At 52.1% G+C, this 19,861-nt stretch overlaps 1 protein-coding gene across 3 annotated transcripts in view; it reads right to left on the bottom strand.

The window, feature by feature from the left end:
• The window catches only part of NUP98 (nucleoporin 98 and 96 precursor), a 36,667-nt gene extending 16,908 nt beyond the window's left edge, over positions 1 to 19,759 (bottom strand). The window contains exons 1-20 of one of the 3 annotated variants that reach the window (XM_048292581.1): positions 19,678 to 19,752; positions 18,362 to 18,496; positions 16,162 to 16,265; positions 15,657 to 15,758; positions 15,281 to 15,454; positions 14,451 to 14,590; positions 12,765 to 12,872; positions 12,005 to 12,188; positions 10,954 to 11,117; positions 10,070 to 10,207; positions 9,417 to 9,504; positions 7,055 to 7,147; positions 6,487 to 6,627; positions 5,427 to 5,560; positions 4,544 to 4,731; positions 3,570 to 3,686; positions 2,215 to 2,522; positions 1,343 to 1,456; positions 517 to 655; positions 98 to 275 (exon numbers count right to left, since the gene is read on the bottom strand). In XM_048292581.1, coding sequence (XP_048148538.1) covers positions 98 to 275; positions 517 to 655; positions 1,343 to 1,456; positions 2,215 to 2,522; positions 3,570 to 3,686; positions 4,544 to 4,731; positions 5,427 to 5,560; positions 6,487 to 6,627; positions 7,055 to 7,147; positions 9,417 to 9,504; positions 10,070 to 10,207; positions 10,954 to 11,117; positions 12,005 to 12,188; positions 12,765 to 12,872; positions 14,451 to 14,590; positions 15,281 to 15,454; positions 15,657 to 15,758; positions 16,162 to 16,234 — 2,583 coding nt within the window. In that variant the 5' untranslated portion in view covers positions 16,235 to 16,265; positions 18,362 to 18,496; positions 19,678 to 19,752. Of the gene's footprint in view, positions 1 to 97; positions 276 to 516; positions 656 to 1,342; positions 1,457 to 2,214; positions 2,523 to 3,569; positions 3,687 to 4,543; positions 4,732 to 5,426; positions 5,561 to 6,486; positions 6,628 to 7,054; positions 7,148 to 9,416; positions 9,505 to 10,069; positions 10,208 to 10,953; positions 11,118 to 12,004; positions 12,189 to 12,764; positions 12,873 to 14,450; positions 14,591 to 15,280; positions 15,455 to 15,656; positions 15,759 to 16,161; positions 16,266 to 18,361; positions 18,497 to 19,634 lie in introns of all 3 variants that reach the window. The other 2 variants (XM_048292591.1, XM_048292599.1) reach the window with 2 other exon arrangements.
• Between the last annotated feature and the right edge of the window lie 102 nt (positions 19,760 to 19,861).

The raw sequence follows: 19,861 nt of genomic DNA, 5'->3' as shown, positions 1-19,861 counted from the left end.
AGCCGAGGCACTTGGCACAGCTGTCCCAAGTTAGCAAACCACTTGAATTACAAATTCTCAGGCGATCCCAGCTTCAGGGTGCGTGTGATGCCCTCACCTTGAAGACCCAGGAGCCGGTCTCCGGGCGGTACTCCTTGAAGCGGGCGCCCTGCTTGCGGGACACAGCCTCCAGCCGGCCCTCGTAGTTCATCTCGGCCAGGCGCTCGGGGCTCTTGATCAGGCACCGCGACGTTTTGTCCGTGGGCCACACCCCGTCCAGGGTGACCTCAGCTCGCCTGGGAGGGCACGGAACAGGCTCAGAGACAAGGGGCTGAGGCAGAGCTGCCCGGGAACAGGGATGGGGAAGCTGGGCCGGGGAACTCATATCAGCTTTTAAACCCAATTTGTGGTTCAGAAATTCGCAAGTAACTCATTAACGCCGCAAACTGAACGCACATTTGGATTTGTCTCTTGGTTGCTGCCTGCAAACATAGCAGACTGTCAGGATTTTAAAAATCATCTTTATCTAACGCTTACCTGTTTAACCCTTCCCCAATGGGTGGTTTTCTTTCGTCGTCAGGGTAAACAATAACCTCTTTTCTCCGGATGTGTACAATCTCATCCAGGTTTAAGTTTGTTAGATTTACTTCTCCTTCAAAGTAAATCGATCCATAACCTGCAAAACAACCCAAAAGGTCACAATTGTCTGTGAAAAGTCATGTGCCAGAGAGCCCACATTCCTGCTGTGCTCCTCCTGTCCCCACCCAGCCCCGTCCTGTCTCCCAAGCAAAGTGACACCTCCTTCCCCAGGAAACCCCTGGAGGAGCAGTATCAACTTTGACACTGATATCAAAATGCTGGGAGAGCTGGGGGTGTTCACCCAGAGAACAAAAGGACCCAGGGAGAGCTCAGAGCCACTTGCAGGGCCTCCAGGAGAGCTGGAGAAGGACTGGGGACAAGGGATGGAGGGACAGGACACAGGGAATGGCTTCCCAGTGCCAGAGGGCAGGGCTGGATGGGATATTGGGCAGGAATTGTTCCCTGGGAGGGTGGGCAGGCCCCAGAGCAGCTGTGGCTGCCCCTGGATCCCTGGCAGTCTCCAAGACCAGGTTGGACAAGGCTTGGAGCAAGCTGGGAAAGGGAACGGTGTCCCTGCCCATGGAATGAGATGAGCTTTAATGCCCCTCCCAAACCAAACCAGTCTGTGATACTGTGATTTATTCTATCCCAAAATCCTACAAGACTTTGATGCAAGCTGCTCCCAAAGCAAGGGCACTGGTTACAGTCAGACTGAGGGTCTGGAACTCGGGTTCCAGAGATCCCTGGATCAGGGTGAAGCCCTGGGAAGGCTGGGGGGTCTCACCCTTGCGGCCGATGGTGAAGTCTGTCACAATACATTCGTTCCTGTCGTTGGTCAGCCGGGCCAGCTCCTCCAGGGAGGGGATGGTGTAGTACCCAGCTCGTGTCAGAACAATCCCTGCAACACAACATTCCCTGAGCACAGGGCTGGCAGCAATGCATCAACATTCCCAGACTGTCATCCCATCCCATTTCTTTTGCCAGCCTGAACAGCTGGAAGCCTCAGAGGAACTGAGGATCAGTGCACCCAAAGCCAACAGACAGCAGAACACCTTCATTCCACAGCCTCCAGAGTACATTTAAACCAAGTGCTCTGGCAGGTTCTTCCAGCCCAGGCACCTGCCAGAGAGCAGCAGGTGTGCAAACAGGAAGGGAAGATGGTGCACAGGGAAAAGAAAAATTGCAAATGCATCAACACTTGAAGGAAACGCTCTCCCAGCTTTAGCAGCCTGGGGCCTCAGGCGCTGCTGACCAAGCTGCAGCTTCTTCTACATTTAACAGGCTCCAATTCTTCTTCATCTATTAAGTTGTCTAATGATCTTCCTATTTTCCAAAAGCATTTTGCATCTACAAAATGTCTAGAGACATTTCTTTTGCACATGCCACCTGCCAGTTTCATTACATGCCACGTAAGTAGTATCTGGAACGATTAACAGATCTTTTCCTTTTCCCTTCTCAAGTTTAAAAAACTCCAACACACATGATATAAAATTGGGGGATAAAATTTAAAGCCTCATTGACTCAGCAGATAAGATTTCTGCAGTAGGTAAGGAATGCAAGATTTGTATTCTGGTGAAAGGAGGAGGGGAAAAAGCAAAAGCTGAGGGTGTCAAAGAGCAGAAAACTTGCATGAAACGCTGCCCCCGCCAGCCTCACCTGCAGGATGCAGCTGGTGCACGGCCTCCACCTCCTTGTCCTGCTCATCCTGCAGGGAATCCTCCTGGAAGGAGGCGTCCTCGCTGCTGCCCTCCAGCCCATTGCGCAGGGCCGCGCGCATGTTCAGCGCCACGATGGTGTCGTCCACGCTCGAGTGGGGCTTGTGCCCGCTGCCCTCCAGGGTCTGGGGGATGGGCTTGGCAATGGGATTGGTGTAAAACCTGGTCACCTCGTGGGCCTCCTCCTCCTCCTCCTGCTGCTCCCCGTCCTGCCTGTGGTTCTCCTCGGGAGGCACCGACAGGAAGAACCTGGGCAGAGGAAGGATAATGTCAATTATTACATTCTAAGAGACCTACACCAACATTCCTGTGCAGGGCCAGGAGCTGGACCTGGATGACCCCTGTGGGTCCCTCACTGCTCAGGAGACTCTGTGATTCAATGATTAAAATTCTGCTCTTTCCACACAAAGAGCCAACAGGACCACATGAACTGGTTAGTGTCAGTGATTATTCCCCTTCTCTCTGCTCCTGCTTGACCACCTCTGCCACTGAGGCTCCCACTACAGCAAGGACAGTGAGAGACTGGGACAGTCCCCACGGTGCTGGAGACTGAAACACGTGCCCTCTGCAGAGCTGAGCGGAACAGGGAGCTCAGGCTGGAGAGGAGCCTCAAAAAGGGCTGTAACAGCAACCCCACAGCTCCAAACCCTCTGCCCACAGCGCCAGGGTGACCTCACTCCCACAGCAGCTCTTATTTTAGTAGCTTTCAATAAAACCAACATGGTGAGCTGAGCAGGAGGTTCTTTCCAGACCCTGATTAAAAGAAAACCAAGGCAAAATCAGAGCTCAACTGAAATATAGCCACAGGTTTTTCAGAGGAGGTTGGATTCTGGCTTTTAGGGGCAAAGATGTAGCTTTAGAGGTTCCTCATTGTAATCTGTACAAAATAAACATATAGAAAATAGAAATATGAGGCATGAGGATCAGTGGAACCTCCTTGCAATTCCCACATCACTGAGGACTGACCAGGGGAGGGTCTTCTCCTCTCAGAGTCAGGTTTAGCACTTCCCTCAAGGCATGTCCTGGTTTCCTGCTACAGGGCACGTAGAGAGACTCATCCAGAAAACAAGTCCCTGCTCTCTGACCCGGATTTTGAGTGGGGTGACCTGGCAGTGCCCACACAGGAAGAACCCATGGTTGCTCCAGGAGGAAATTAATCTCCCAGCAGGTCAATTGCTTTCAACGAACAGTGAAGTGACATCCCTGAGAAGAAGTGGCTGCAGTACAGCAGTATTTAGGGACAGGCAGAACCAGTTTGCGTTGCTGAGGACAAACCCCCGCAGGGTGACTCCTCACCTGTCCCCGTTCTCAGGGTACTCCGACGGCGACGCCAGGTCCTCGTTCTCTCGGCTCACGGGAGAGAACAGGTTGCTGCTGCTGAGGTTCTTCAGAACCAGCTTCTTGATGCTCTTCCTAAAAGCAAAACACACCAAGGAAGGGAAATTTGGACCTGTCCAGTGCATAAATATATATTTCGTACTTATTCAGATGCTCCAGGGACCAGGACCCAGCTCTGAGACCTGTTCCCACACCCAGGACATATCAAGTCTCCTGTCAGAGATCCTAAAATTTTTTGGGGAATTCCATTTAAGGCTCTGGCTTATGTGGAGGTGTAAAACGCACAAGCCAGTGAAAGGCTCAAAGGCCAAGTTCAGCAAACCACAGTGTTCTCTGTTTCCCAAATCAGCGTTTCTCGAAGTACAGAAGGTCTGGCCCACAGGTGCAGGTTCATTTTACTGCAGGGTCACTTCAGTCTTTTGCTCTTTGTTTTCACTCAACTCCAGGCCTTTCCAAACCCCTTTTCTATTTGATTGCCACTGATGCACCTAAAAACTGAACCCAAAGCTTCACTCAGGCAGATCCACAATTTATTTCTCACAGAAACACCTGTGGATCTGAAACAGAACCAGGGCTGGGGTAAAATCACCAGAAATCTGCCTCCACAGTAAGGGCATGAGCAAGCCTGATGACACTCCCAGTTCAGGAGCAGGAAGTATTTATTACCCTGTGCAAGCTTTCCTTGTAAGAATTCCTAAATGACTTTATAGGAGCTTTGCTCCCATTGTGGCCTGACCTCATTTTACAGCTTATTTGGCCTTAGGAGTTTGAGCCGAACCTTTTTACCTCCTCTACAGAAAACAGTTCTAGTGAATTCTTACAGACAACTTGCTTGTTCTTCCTATCTGAACCAGGGCACAAACCCACGGGATTGAGGGTAATATACAGGAGTTTACAGAAGATTCTCACACAGAGACAAAGGAGAAGCTCACTTTGGCATGAAGGCTCCATTGGACAGGGAGGGCTCATCATCATCCAGCCCATCGAAGAGCTGGGACTTGGCCGAGCCCGCCGACTGCAGGGCCTTGGGCCGCACTCTGGTCGCGGGGCGTGGGGTCAGCTTGTAGTGGGTGGGGGTTGTCAAGGCCTTCTGGGCTGCTGGGTTAGTTGGCTTCAGCCTCTGGAATAGAAAGATGGACAGTTGGAACCCTCAGGGCATGGGGACAGAGCTTTAGGGTGCTCCCACCCAGGGCCCTGGAAGGTGAAGGGGAAGCAGCAATTGCAGCCAGGTTAGAGGGCTCCATGCACAGCCCCATCCATCAGCCCGGATCCACGTGCCCCTCCAGGCTCCAGCTGCCAGGCAGGGCTCACCTCCAGCCCCCGGAACCTGTCAGGGGCAGCAGCCACTTAGAACCTCCCCTAACGCTTCAAAAGACTGGGAAGTGTTTGTCATCTTTTGAACAAAGCAACAGGGAAAGATTTATCAGAGACTCTCAGAGATGTCCTAAGCAAAGCACTGCAATTATTCCAAGCATTAACAATGATCCATCTTTATTCCCAATCAGCAGCAGTGAGCACAGGAACTCCACAGCCAAGGTTGTGATGCAGGCAAAAGAAGGAAATCAAGGAACAGTTTGGGTTGGAAAGGACCTCAAAGATCACACAGTTCCAACCCCCCTGCCATGGGCAGGGAACTTCCCACTGGAATAAATCAAGCACTTTGTGTCCTGGAGGGTAAACAGCCACTGCACCACTGGGAGAGCACAGAGGGCAACTTGCTTGGCTGCTCGCTGTGCATTTAGGTGAAGGCTGCACACAGACCAAAGTAATTTCAAGTGTCACCCATAAATGAGCTCAGTGCAGATGTGCACTCACCTCTTCTTTCTTCTTTGGGTCTGACATGGGGTTTCTGAAGAGTGGGGAGTCTCCAAAGGGTGAGTAGGTCAGGCTGTTGAGGTGCTGCTGGAGGACAGCTTGCTGGGCTGCAGAGGCATTGGGGTCTGTCAGAGCTACAAAAGGAGCAGCATTTTAGTTTTAGAGCTTTGGGAACAGAACCAGGGCAGGCAGAAACACAACAGCTCTCACAGCATCTCCTTCCTCCATCAGAGAGGGCAACCATATTCACTGAGCTCTCAGGGGTGAAAAGCTGAGGGCACAGAGAGCTACAGAGTAGTGGAGAGAGCCTGGCTTGCCAGAATATTCAGTGAATCCAGCTGGCTTCTGAAGGGTGTGCAGGGAAAATATTTCATGCAGAATTTTGACATTCCTGCTACCACAACCAAACATACGGGTCTAGAGTGCCCTCTACAATGGATTCTAAATCTTTCCATCTTATACCATCTAATTTTAATTCCTATCAAAATGCTCTAAGAGTTCACACCATGAAACATTCCAGCCACCAAAAGCAGCTTAACTCTAATTCCAACAAAACCAGGGTGAATGTGGGCATTCCTAAAGAACAACAAAACCACTCTCAGAACAGCAGCTTACTCTCTGGGTCTGCAGGAAGTCATGAGGAGAGCTGGAGACAACTGGGTCTTATTTTTGTCCCAATGGCACAGCATTCCTGATAATAAAGGGCCTCTAGGCCTCTCCGATCTGGAAGTACTGAAAAAGCCAATGCTGCACTTCCCTTACTTTCCTTGTGAACATCTATTCTTGCTGCCCCAAATTCAACGATGGGAAATGCTACCAATCTTGAAAACAACGCTCTAAAATAGGTGCAATTATTGGGCGTGTAAAACAACTTTGAGTTCCTTTAAAAATACACATATAACTAGCAAAAAAAGGGTCATTAACATGGTCTGCACTGCGTCTGAGAACAGCAGTGGCCTCAAGGAGATGTTTTGTCATTCCAAACCCTTTGGGAGAGGTGTGCTCCTGTGTTCAGGCACATGGGAACAAGGCAGCAAGCAGCAGCTTCATGGACACTCACCTACAGCAGGCTGAGGGGCCCCAAAGCCCAGGGTAGCTGTGGAGGTGTTGAATCCTGGGGCTCCGAATGCTCCCGTTCCCAGTGTTCCCCCCAGCTTTGGCTGGGTGTTCCCGAACAAGGACGTCTGTCCTGCCCCCAGAGCTGTGACACGAGAGGTGACTGTCATTTACTACAAGACTGTGACAAGTTCACAAGCACAACAATCAATTCCTTATTAAACTGCAGGAAACACTCTCCATGCCCATGGATGCTGCAGACACTCAAGCCTCGTGATCAGATCAGAGGCTCTGAGCACAGAGGACCTCACCAGTCCCACCAGTGTGACCAGTGCTGCCCAATTTCTATCAGGTCACTTGGCACCGTGCTAAGAAGCTCCCCTTGGAGCTGCCCAGAGACATCCTGGCTTGAAGCTACAACTTTCCCAGCCTTTCCTACCTCAGTTACACGTGGAAGGTATCTTTTCAGGGTTTGATATAGGTATGTTGCAGTATCCCCACTGCAACAGTTACAGGCAATACCCAGGCTGGACCAGCACTGCAGCCAAGAAGTGAGCTGGGAAACTGCTTACCTGTTCCAAACCCGGTCCCAAGTCCAGTTCCCAGAGTCCCAGTCGCAGGCTTATTTCCAAACAAGCTATTTCCAGCAGTGTTGGCACCAAAACCTTCAACAGAATGAGCAGCTCATTAGAGATGAAATTAAAACTGAAATAAATAAGCATCACAGGGTCGAAAAGCCCTGCCACAGTCAAGGTCAAACTTCTCACTGTTTCCAGCAGTGCAGGTTAAACTGACAGTCAGCAAGAAGGGCCTTCACTGGTAATAAACATATTTTAGTTATAAATACAGCATTAAAGCAGCACAGAAAAATGCTGTCTGCCTTCTTAAGCTTTTCAGTTTGTTACAAACTTCCAAGTTTCCCTGAAAGGCAGAGCTGACACCATGCTGTTGTATCTGGCAACAGAGTAAAATGTGCTGGCTTTTTTTAAGTGCCTGAAGGGAACACACCTCATTTCATCCTGTTTATACCACACACTCATTTCTCTGACCCTCATCACAGAGCAGGTGGGAACTCCGATCTGCACAGTTGAAGGACACAGCTGTAGCTGCAACAAGGCCACCCCAAATCTACCCTGAGCTCAGTTCTACTGCAGATGCTGACCCCATCCCATGCTTGGTTAGAACACAAAGCCAGGATTAACCTGAAAAATGGCAGGTGTGCACCAACCCTCTCCATCCAACTCCCTCTCCATTCCTCCTACAAAATGCTACACAGGCAAACCAAAACCACACACTGCAAAGGCTGGTCTCCACCAAACAGTGGCAACACACTGGTGGGGCTATGGAGACCCTGACCAGCAGAACCAGAACTTGGAAGCACCTTTCACACCCCTGGGAGGTTTGCCCAGGACTGGTCACCACAGTCAAACCCTGCTTGCCAAGGTGCTGCCCTGGTTCAGAGCACTGAGAACTGCACAGAGCTCAGTTTGGGAAGGATCCAGTTCCCAAAAGCTCTTCCCTGTCTATCCTGGCAGGCTGGCACAGCAGGCTAAAGGCATGGCAGGCCCCACTGTCTTTAAATAACCAACACAAAACAGCACCCCAGGAAAGGGATGTCAGGATCCAACCCCCGCCTAGTCACTTCTAGAGACAGTTTTGTTGCTCTGAAATCCAGGATTAAGAAGGCAAAAGAGATTTCAGAGTCCCATGAAAAGAAGCTGCCACTCCCTTCAGCCATCCCTACACATTCCTCCTGCTCAGTCACACACTCACCAGACACCAGTTCTCACATCAGGGTCAGAGGCCACCAGGAACACAACACCCAGTTCCTCAGGACGCTGGTCCTTCACACCACCAAGGAGAACAACAGCCACCAGCTAAACTGGAGCTGACTGACTTCACCTTCACTGCAGGATCTCCTGACACCTGTCCAAGCCCAGGGATCCCTGGTTTTACCCCAATTCCCCCAGTGCTGCTGTGGCAACACAGGGCGTTCACAGCCTCCTAACAAACCCCTCTGCTCCCCAAATCTTTGATTTCAGGAGTTTTCAACAACAGAACAACAGAATGGTTGGGGTTGGAAGGAACCTCTGGAGATCACCCAGTCCAAGCCCTGCCCAGGCAGGGTCCCCTGGAGCAGGTGACCCAGCAGCGTGTCCAGGGGGGTTGGGATGTCTCCAGAGAGGGAGACTCCAGGCCCTCCCTGGGCAGCTGTTCCAGGGCTCTGCCCCTCCATGGGAGGAAGTTCTTCCTCAGGCTGGGCTGGAATTGTTGTGGTTTAGTTCCTGGCCATTGCTCCTCGTCCTGCCACTGGCACCACTGAGCAGAGTCTGGCACCACCTGACAGCCCCTGGAGAGATTTGGATGGATTGATGGATCCCCTCTCAGCCTTTTCCCTTCTCCAGACTGACCAGGCCCAGCTCCCACAGCCTCTCCTCATCAAAGATGCTCCACACCCCAAATCATCTCTGTGGCCTTCACTGGACCCTCTCCTGCTCCTTCCTGAACTGTGGAGCCCAGAACTGAACAGGACACTGCAGATGAGTCTCCCTGGGGCCAAGCAGAGGGGCAGGATCCCCTCCCTGACTTGCTGGGAATGCTCTTCCCAACGCTCCCCAGGATCCCAGGGGCTCTCCTGGCCATCACAGGCTGAACCTTCCCTTAAGGACCCACCAACACAGTGGCACTTGACCATCTACTTCCGGAGTCAGGGAGTCCCACCAAGAGCAAAGGCACAACCCAGCACCCAGCACATTTCCCTGCGGCAGGGCCATGGCTCACGTGACAAATCCAACACTGCAATACTTAGCACGTGCTCTCAGCAGTGTGTGGTACACACAGTACAGCTTTAAATGATTGAAACCCCATTTTTTTCCCCTGTCCCCAAACTGGGAGGGTTTGCAGGGGCTCCTAAACTCAGAGCTGGTTTGTTACCGAAGAGGCCACCGCCCGTGGTGGTACCGAACGAGGGAGCGCTGGTCGTGGTGGCTCCAAATCCAGCAGGCTTGTTCCCAAACAGGGTCTGAAAGGAAACAACAGGAATTTGGAAACCTGAGAGGCTGATACCACAGGAATCATAACAGTGTTAGGCTGCAGGCAAGGACGCAGAACTAAAGCCAAGCACAACTGAGCCCCCCCAGCCCACCTTCCCATGAATGGGGTTATCCCAAGCTGTGGGCAAGACCCCCCAAAAGCAGCTGTTAGGGTCAGACTCGAGGGGCTTAAGGGACTTTTCCAATCTCAGTGATCCTGTGATTTTTGCTCCAGCAGAACCAAAATGACTGAATATCAAAAACCAAGGTTGGTTTTGGTCCATCACACCTTACAACCTGTATTTCCAATCCTATGCTGAGGCACCCCCAGGCACTGAGAACCTCAGTCTGTCCTGCTGCTTTCACCACTGCACACATCACTTGTTAAAAAAAGCACTCTACCACACCTGTTTATCCTCCAGTTTACAGCAAACCACCTGACTTTTGCATCTCAGACATCTTAATTCCTACGCTAACAGAACTTCTGTGAAGGTCAGCCCCCCAGAGCAGGGCTCTGCTTGCTTTTCTCTCAGTATTATGAAGGCACAGACATACCGAACCACCAACACCAAATCCTGTGTTGGCTTGTCCAAAAAGGCCAGTTCCCGTTCCAAATCCAGTCCCAGCATTTGTATTGGCAGCTGTCCCAAAAAGGCCTCCAGGCTGAGAGGGCTGGGTGACCCCAAAGAGACCCTACAAACAGGAACCAGGTTAAGGTAATGCTCCCAGGCTTGTCCAAGTCCAGCACTGACAACAACAGACCCAACACACAAAATCAGGCAATAAAACAATGCTACATTTGCCTTCGTGCTGGGGGAAGAGGAGGGGTGAAGAGCATTCCAGAAGCTTTAGTTCTCCTCCAAGACATTAGTTACAAAAAGGAAATTAAAAAAAAACCAAAAAAGGTATGCTCCAAGCTTTAAAGGATATTGGAATTTCGTCACTGCTTTGAGCAGGGGAGATGGAAAAGAAACATTTCACAGGGTTTTTGGGAGAACTCACAACAAATTCACAAAGAACACAGGATATTTGGAGCCAAAGCCTCTAGTTATGCAACAAGTTACAGCTATGTAGAATCTGTCACAAAAGCCCACAAATGCTGCTCATTTGTCACCAGAAAGCCCAGGATTTGAATTCCCACAGAGGGTTAATCATGGAATGACATAATCTGTGTGAAGATGATTGGAAGCACAGGAGTTGCTAGAGAGCAGCTGCTTGAGGAGGTGAGTGGGTACATGATTGGTGAACAGCTGACTGCTCTCCAATTGTCAGGAACAAAGCTGACTGGCAGCAGGTTCTTCTCTCCACCGCAGCCTTCAGAGCCCAGCATCCTGCTTTTACCACACTGTACTGGAATGTGAGGAACATCCCAATCCCGCAGCCTCCCGTGTCCCACAGGAGCAGCTGCAGCCCCATTCCCAGCTTGCAGCCCCTCTTACCATGGTGTTGGTGTTGGGCTGGCCCAGGGTGCTGGTGCCCCCGAAGGAGAAGCCGGTGTTCTGCGTGGTGGTGGCCTGGCCGAAGGGTTTGTTGAACAAACTCGTGGTCTGGGACTGCTGCCCAAAGAGCCCGCCCGTGGTGCCGGTGCCAAAGCCGGTCGTACCTGGGACACCACATGGGGATTAGAGACCAAAGCCAGCAGATCCCACACTCCGGCACTCAAACAGGGAGAAAGGTCATGGAAGCTCCTGAGCTGCAAGGGACCCACAGGGATCACCCAGTCCCACCCCTGGCCCTGCACAGACACCCCAACAATCCCAGCCTGGGCATCCCTGGCAGCGCTGTCCAAACGCTCCTGGAGCTCTGGCAGCCTCGGGGCCGTGCCCATTCCCTGGGGAGCCTGGGCAGTGCCCAGCAGCCTCTGGGGGAAGAACCTTTCCCTGCTCTCCAGCCTGAGCCTGCCCTGGCCCAGCTCCAGCCGCTCCCTGGCTGCTGTCTCTGCTCATCCAACAACCACCTCCATTCCTACAGCCTGGAGGATCTGGATCTGTTTACAGTCAAATTCCACAAACACAAATACCCATTATTAGGAAAAAATCCTTCCCTGTGAGGGGTGGGCAGGCCCTGGCACAGGGTGCCCAGAGCAGCTGGGGCTGCCCCTGGATCCCTGGCAGTGCCCAAGGCCAGGCTGGACATTGGGGCTTGGAGCAGCCTGGGACAGTGGAAGGTGTCCCTGCCATGGCAGGGATGGCACTGCGCGAGCTTCAAGGTCCCTTCCAACCTGAACCACTCTGGGATTCCATGATCTACTTACCTTTCAGTTTGCACCAAAAACTAATAAAAATCCAATTGTTGTTGCAATTTTTCCAAGGAAACATAAGAAAACAGATTTCTATGGCAAAGAGCCTCACCAGTGAATGCTGGCAATACAAGCAGCACAACTCTGAGCTCACAGCAGTGTTTCAGCATTTTGCACCACCGAATTTTAAATGGTTTAACAGAATATTTGCACGTGCACTCCCAGGAAGGGCAGGGCCAGGCAGTACTTACTGGTTCCAAAAGCAGTTTTATTCTGTCCATAAGAAAAGCCTGTATTGGTAGTGGAAGAGCCAAAAAGTCCCGTGGCTGTGCTGGACGTGGCAGTGGAAGAGCCAAACAAGCCAGCAGTTGCTCCTGCTCCTACAGGATTCGTGGGTCCTTTCCTATTTGCCTGGTAGTCTTCCAAACGGAGTTCCTAGAGGAAAATCCAGCTCTTTTTACACAGGACAAGGGCAGACAAGTGTCCTTACCACAGGCACACAGCACCCAACCTTCCCCAAGGTGAAGGCTCAAGAAAAGCTGCAACATCTATGTTTTTAAAAATAAGGACACCAAAAACAAGACCTGAACCTAGATCCATGTTCAGGCTTCAATTTGACTTCCCAGAGGTTTTTCAGATCTTTTCATAAAAGATCTGTTTTGAAGGGTCAAACAAACCAACCAGAATTGGAAGGCCTCAGGTTAAATCCTTGGGAACATCAGTTTATTATAAACAAATGAGTTCTGCATGGGATCCTGCAGAGCAGGATCTGTTCCCAACAGGATCTTGTGTCCTTCTGACAAGATGGAATTTCAGCTCTTCCAGACCTGCATTAAGCATTTAAACCCAACTGCAATTAACGTGGCATTGCATTAATTGCTTTACTTGACAACATCTCTTGTGTTTGATGCAGATATTGAAGGTTCATTAACATTCTTCCATTAATGAGCACAGACTGTAATGATGGCCCAGAAAGGCCCAGGGTAAGGCTGTGTACCCCCCTGCACTGACCTCGAGGGACTTGCTCTCGTACTCCTTCATGGCAGTGATGCACTGGTGCTTGGTGTTGATGTTGGTGCTGACGCCGGATTTCACCATGGTGTCGGTGCCGGTTGGGGGCTGCCGGGCAGGGAGGAAGGGCCAGGTTAAAATCCAGATGAATTTGAGGGAACACAGAGAGAACTCCCTGCAGACCCTGGGAAATCCTACACCTAGCACAGATCTGAGGCTCTGTGTGACTCCTCTGCTCTGCTCAGGCAAAACCCCACCTGCAGAGCTGCCTCCAGCCCTGGGGCCCCAGGATAAGGAGGACACGGAGCTGTAGGAGCGAGTCCAGAGGAAGCCACAGAGATGCTCCAACAGCTGGAGCCCCTCTGCTCTGGAGCCAGGCTGGGAGAGCTGGGGGTGCTCACCTGGAGAAGGGAAGCTCCAGGTTTAGGCCCCTTGCAGGGCCTAAAGGGGCTTCAGGAGAGCTGGAGAGGGACTGGGGACAAGGGCTGGAGGGCCAGGACCCAGGCAATGGCTTCCCAGTGCCAGAGGGCAGGGCTGGATGGGAGATTGGGCAGGAATTGTTCCCTGGGAGGGTGGGCAGGCCCTGGCACAGGGTGCCCAGAGCAGCTGGGGCTGCCCCTGGATCCCTGGCAGTGCCCAAGGCCAGGCTGGACACTGGGGCTTGGAGCAGCCTGGCACAGTGGGAGGTGTCCCTGCCGTGGCAGGGGTGGCACTGGATGGACTTTAAGGTCCCAACCCAAACCTTGTGTGATTTCATGGTTTTATGATGCCATCATTATTTGTACAGCTGAGGCCTCACCCAGGTGTGTTCAATGACAATCAACAGTGGAATTTACCCCAGGAGCACTCAAAACAACTCCCAGCAATTCTGCTTTTGGTTTCACTTTAAAAGCAGTTTACCTCAGTTACTGACACAAATCCTGAAGCTCTGCATGAATTTCACTATCCCCCCTTTTTTAACAGTGCTATGAAAGTACAAACCAGCAGCACTGCAAGAGCCCAGGCAGCACCACAGCTCTGCCCCCACAGCCTCAGTCTTACACTAGCTCAATCCAGAAATGAAGAGAGACGAGATCTGCATGAACAAGTTTTTGGGGAAAGGAGTCCCTCTTCCAGCAGGCCCCAGTTAGCCCAGTTCCTCAAGGCCTCTCTGCTGGGCCTCCCTCCAGGTCCAACTGCCACAGAACTTAGTAGCAGTTACTGAATCCTGTCTTAAAGGGGACTCGTCCAGAGGAGGCAGGACACCACTCCTCTCCTTCCAGGTCCCATTCCCAAAGCCAGGCTGGCTCAGGAGAGCTGCCCTGATCCTGACCCATCCCAAGATGTCTGTAACCATTACTGCTGCCAGCATTTGCCATGGATCACCTTCAATTCCATGGCACTTCCTGGGAAGGGTCAGCTTTGGGAGCTCCTCTACCCCTTCAGCATTAGCACAGCTCTAAATCCCACAAGTCTGAAATCCTATGGTGTTTGAGAAGCTTTTCAAATTCAGGATAAAACCTGGAGTTAATGACACCTATTTCCACTGCAACAGTCCCTCTAAAGGGATGTTTTCAAATCATTTCAGAACACTTGCATATAAACTCATTTTTTCATCTCAGTGACCAAGACATCACACGAACAACTGCAAAACTGAATGCTTCCCACAGTGAAGGGGCTGGATTAAGAAGAAAAAGCAGAACTTACATTAAATTTAATAGTTGTGCCAGTTGGAGCAGCAGTAAAGCTGGTTGGGCCAAAGAGAGAACCAGATGTGCTCCCAAAGGGGTTGGAAGTGGTGTTGGTGGTGCCAAAGAGCCCTCCGCTGCTGGTGCTCGTACCAAAGTCTGAATAAAGCATAAAAAAATAACATCATCAGTATTAAAACAAACCTGAAGTTTAAAACTTAAACCCTAATATTTTATTCAAATTAGAAACTGGTTTGAAAATGGAAAAAACAGCTGAGAGAAAGAATTTGACAGCAGAACTGGAAACTGATGGTGCTGCTAATCCAGTTCTCTGCTGTGAAGAGAACTTCAGAAACACCAAACCACAGCAGCCAGTTTCCTTCTATTCCTGACAAGTAGGAAGAAAATAATACAGTAATTCTGTAATAAAGGGAATCAGCAAGGCTCCCTGTCTCTTCTCAGAAGGGGCTGCAAGCAGTTGCTTTTGCTTCATGGAATTACAGAAGAGTTTAACAGCATTCCCTGTCTTCTCCTGGCACAGACAAACCCAACTGTAGCTGCTCTGCCACAGCATAAAAACCTAAAATCAAGCAGCACCAAAAGAGACTTCAGAATAAAAAAATTCCAGCCAACCGCCTCTGGCAATTTATTTTCAAATTTAGGGCTGGCATCACAGCTACAGATTCAGGAGCACATGGGCTGCTCCTTGGCTGCTGTGGGCCCAAGGATGTCACTGTATCCTCCAGGAGAAACCCCCCAGCCCCACCCTGCCCCCTGTCCCAGCCCCCAGGTAGATCCAGCTCCCCCTGCTCTCCCCTCAAACAGCAGAGGGGCACCAGTTTCACTCACTTCCAAAGCCAGCTGGCTTGTTCTGTGCAAAGGCATTGTTCTGGGATGAGAAGAGGCCAGTGCTGGTGGTTCCGAAGAGGCTGTTTGATGTCCCAGTGGATGTTCCAAACCCAAAGCCAGTGCTGGTGGAGGAGGTGGCTGGTTGGTTGAATGTGGTTGACCCAAACAACCCTCCTGCAGACAGAAACAGGCTGTTAATCCTTCACAACCTCCTTTGCTTGGGAGCTTTGATGGGTTCTTGTTCTGGGCTTGGGAGGGCACTAGGTTATTTTTTGCTGAGGATTCCTTGGTTTGGGGGTTTTTCCCTTTCTCCCCCTCCCTCCCTTTTTCACCAACATTCCCCCTGCAGGCCCCGCTCCCGCCCCCGGGGCAGTACCTGGCTTTGTCTGCGTGCTCCCGAAGAGGCCCCCGGTGTTGCTGTTGGAGCCGAAGGCCGATGTTCCGAAGGCCCCTCCGCTGGTGGTACCAAAGCCGGCATCTGCGAAGCAGAGCCCAGTGAGTCCCTTCCCAACGGCCGCGCTGGGAGCACGGCTGGAGCGCCACGAGCACCCCTCACAACAGAACTCTTCCTTCCAAGCCTTCCCAACAAACCCAGTACTGACTGCAACCCCAAAAAACCCCAGCGAGACCACCTTCCCTAAGCACTGCATTCTCCGCTCTTCCTACAGAGGGAAGCTTCCACAGCAGCCGTGGAATCCTGGTGTCTGCCCAAACTAAAAGCTCAGGCTCCTAAACTTCATCCAAGCCAGCTGGAGCACCCAGCAGCTCCCTAATTCCATCCCATGAGGGATCACCACCTCCATGGGATTTTCTGAGCTGCACTCCAGGAAAAGACACCTCATTAAAAACCACCTTAACACCACCTTAGATATTTTACTTACTTTGCCCAAAGGTTGAAGTCGTCCCAAAGCCAGTGCTGCCTCCGAAGGGAGCTCCAAAGGATTTGTTAAACATTTTGGGGATATATCAGGTTTTCTCCCTAGACCTGGAAAGCAGAATGCAGGTTTTATTGAAAGCTTATCCTACAAACTCATTTTCCATCTCCCTCATTGCCGAGGGCAGCAATCCCACCGGAATCTTTCAGCACAAGCCCCATGGCACTGTGCGATTCCAAACCCCGCCAGAGCCCTGTGGGGTCAAGGACACCAACATTCCAGTGACACCACAGGTAAGGAGGTGGCACTAAACATCGGTGTTCCTAAAATTATGGTGTCACCCCCAATTATGGCTGGAGTTCCTGCCCATCTCAGCCTGTGTACCTGGGCTGTGGCAATCCCACAGCAATCCCGGGGGTTTCCAGGACTGATTTTCCTGTTCAACCCTATTTGCCAACTGCTTCAAACACAACAAAGGGGAATGCACTGCACAGGGATTACAGGAATCCACCCTCCTTCTGCTTCCCACTTCAGCACTTCCCAGCAGTTGCTGTTCCAGGGGAGTTTTGCTGGGCCCAATTCCCTTTCCCCCCCCCATGGTTTATTTACAGCACATTCCCTGCTGCCTCTCCTCAATCTCCTCCCCGAGCACAAACAGGTACAAACTCTGCTCCAACTCCCTGAGTTTGGCAACAAATCCAGCACAATCCCCACGGCTCCTTGAGCACACTGTCAGGGAATTGTGTGGTGTTTTCCTGCAGCTCCACCATTGAAAAATTCCAGATTAGCCAAAAACGTGCCAGATTAACAAAAAAAGCCAGTACTACCCCCAAAAAAATGTACATAGTACCCCCAAAATGGCAATACTAGCAAAAAAAAAAGCTAGAACTAGCAAAACCAAAATGCCATATTAACCCAAAAAATTCCAGTGTTAAAAAACAGTATTACCCCAAAAATGCCATGTTAACCAAAATAATGGGCGTAACGATCCGAGAAAACCCATATCAGCCAAAAGAAACTGACAATATTGACCAGAAAAAACATGTATTACTAAAACAATGCCTTATTAACCAGAAAAATGCCAGTATTACCCAACCCTCCTCCATATTCAGCAGGAAATGCAGGAATTCCCCCACATTCCCAGGTACTCCCTGGCAGCAGTAGCTGACGCACAGCAGTGCAGTTCAAGAACGGCCCACACCAGGAATATGCCCAAAGCCAACAATTCCAGTTAAAGCCAAAGCTGCCCTTTCCCTGTGCCCAGGTTTGGCAGCTGCCTCTTCTCAGCCCCCTTTACCTCCTCCCAGCCAAAGGAAGCACAGGGGGACTGGGCACTGCCTAGCACAGCCTCCCGGCAGGGAGATCACTACATCCATCTGCCCATCCTTGGAGTTCAGGTGTTTGTTTCCCTAAAACCAACAGCACTTTCTGGGAATGGCCAAATCCAGACTGGGAGCAGCCACAGTCTTCCACCATCCCTGAACAGCTGGAGACTAAATCAGCCCAGAGCAACCAGCATCCCACACTTCCCTGACCAAAGAACTAAAAAGATTATTTGTGTCATCTCCAACTACTCCAACAGACACACACCACAATTTTGGAGTGTTAAGGGTCTCCACACTTCCACAGGCAAATCCTTATGGATTTCATTTGTCACAGGAAGAGGAATGTCAGTGAAATGATCCCAGTAAATGCCAGAAAAAGCTGCTCTGACAAACTCTCGGCACTCCCCAAGCTGAGAGGAGCTCCTGGGAGAGGTCCTCTGGCACAGGGTAACATTGCATCCTGAGCCCTCCTCACCTTCTCCCATGGAATCCCTGAGGCTGGAAAATCACTCCCAGCCCAGCCAGGCCCAGCTGTGCCCCATGCCCACCTTGTCCCCAGCCCAGAGCACTGAGTGCCACCTCCAGCCCTTCCTGGGACACCTCCAGGGATGGGCACTCCAAACCTCCCTGGGCAGCCCCTGCCAAAGCCTGACCACCCTTTCCATGGGGAAATTCCTGCTGCTGTCCAACCTGAGCCTCCTGTCAGGGAGTTATGAGAGTGGAAAGGTCCCCCCTGAGCCTCCTTTTCTACAGGCTGACCCCCCCAGCTCCCTCTCCACCAGGACCTGCTCCCAAACACACCTCTCCACTCCTACGGAATATTTTCAGCCATCTCCCCTTGCCCCAGTGCAAGTCTCTCTTTCAGGCAACATAAAAATCACCTGCACGTTCCAGTTGTCCGATGTTGTGACTCTCAGCCTTATCTGCAAATTCACAAGTCCCTCATTTTCCGTGGTTCCTCTTTTTTAAGTCACTGCTCTCACATTGTCCTGAGATCATTAAACACCAAAACCTACCTAAGAAGAAACCTGAAATATCATTTTCTAGGGAAAAAAGAGTTATGGAAAGATTTCTCCCTCCCACAGTGTGCATTTCGTTGTACTTCGCACCCACCCCACCTTCCTGGCAACTCCTCCAGGGCTGTGTCCAGTTCTGGGCCCTCAGGGCAGGAGAGCGTGTCCAGGGCAGGGAAGGGAGCTGGGAAGGGGCTGGAGCCCCAGGAGCGGCTGAGGGAGCTGGGAAAGGGGCTCAGGGGGGACCTTGTGGCTCTGCACAAGTCCCTGACAGGAGGGGGCAGCCGGGGGGGTCGGGCTCTGCTGCCAGGGAACAGGGACAGGAGGAGAGGGAACGGCCTCAGGCTGGGCCAGGGCAGGCTCAGGGTGGGCAGCAACAGGAATTTCCCCATGGAAAGGGAGCTCAGGCCTTGGCAGTGGCTGCCCAGGGAAGTTTGGAGTGCCCATCCCTGGAGGTGTCCCAGGAAGGGCTGGAGGTGGCACTCAGTGCTCTGGGCTGGGGACAAGGTGGGCATGGGGCACAGCTGGGCCTGGCTGGGCTGGGAGGGCTTTTCCAGCCTCAGGGGTTCTGTGAACTCAAGAGGTGGAGCAGAATTAGTAAAACTCGAGGGTTTACACAACATTTCTCTCCCACTCGCTGCACCCCCGCGCCAAAGGGCTCTAATTGAACTGTAAGAGCAACAACACAAAATCCCCGTAAAACCACCCAAAGAACCACAAGTCATCAACATAACTTTAAATCCCGTATAACCAACCTAACTTTAAACTACAACTAATTAACACGACAGTAAATAACTCCCGGCCCCGGGAACAGCCGGGCCGTTACCCGCATCAAAAGCCGCGTATCCCCTGTGGAAAACATCCGAAATCTCCAACCGCACCGGTACCACCAAAAAGGCCTAAAAAACCCCCAAAGCCGGCAAGTACTCCGGAGACTGCCGGGGCAGGACGAGCTGGTCCCTCCTCCCCGAGAAATCCCACCCGCTCAAGGCCTTCCCGCCTCCCCTCCGGCCCTTCCTCCGTCCCGGGGCCTCCCCGCGGCCCTCCCCCGCGGGACCACCCGGTCTCCCGGCACAAAAGGCCTGGCGGCGGCGCCACAACCATACTAAGCACGGCAGGGTGAGCAGGCCCCGGTGCTCACCGCAGGTGCCGGGCAGGGCAGCCCCCCCTGCCCCGGTGCTCACCGCAGGTGCCGGGAAGCGCCGCTCGGAGCGGCCGGGCCGGGTCGGGCCCGCGGTGCCGCCGCCGCCGCCGCCTCACGGGGCCGCAGCTGCGTCACAGCCCGCGCGCGCACTCCCGGCCACCACCGCGCGCCGCCCCAGCCCCGCCCCGCCCGCCGCGCTTCCGCCTTCCATTGGCCACTCCCCC

Source organism: Corvus hawaiiensis, chromosome 2, assembly GCF_020740725.1.
Source record: "Corvus hawaiiensis isolate bCorHaw1 chromosome 2, bCorHaw1.pri.cur, whole genome shotgun sequence".
In the NCBI taxonomy this organism is placed as follows: domain Eukaryota; kingdom Metazoa; phylum Chordata; class Aves; order Passeriformes; family Corvidae; genus Corvus; species Corvus hawaiiensis.
Note: the sequence above shows the minus strand (reverse complement) of the source record. Positions and strands in the feature narration are given on the sequence as shown.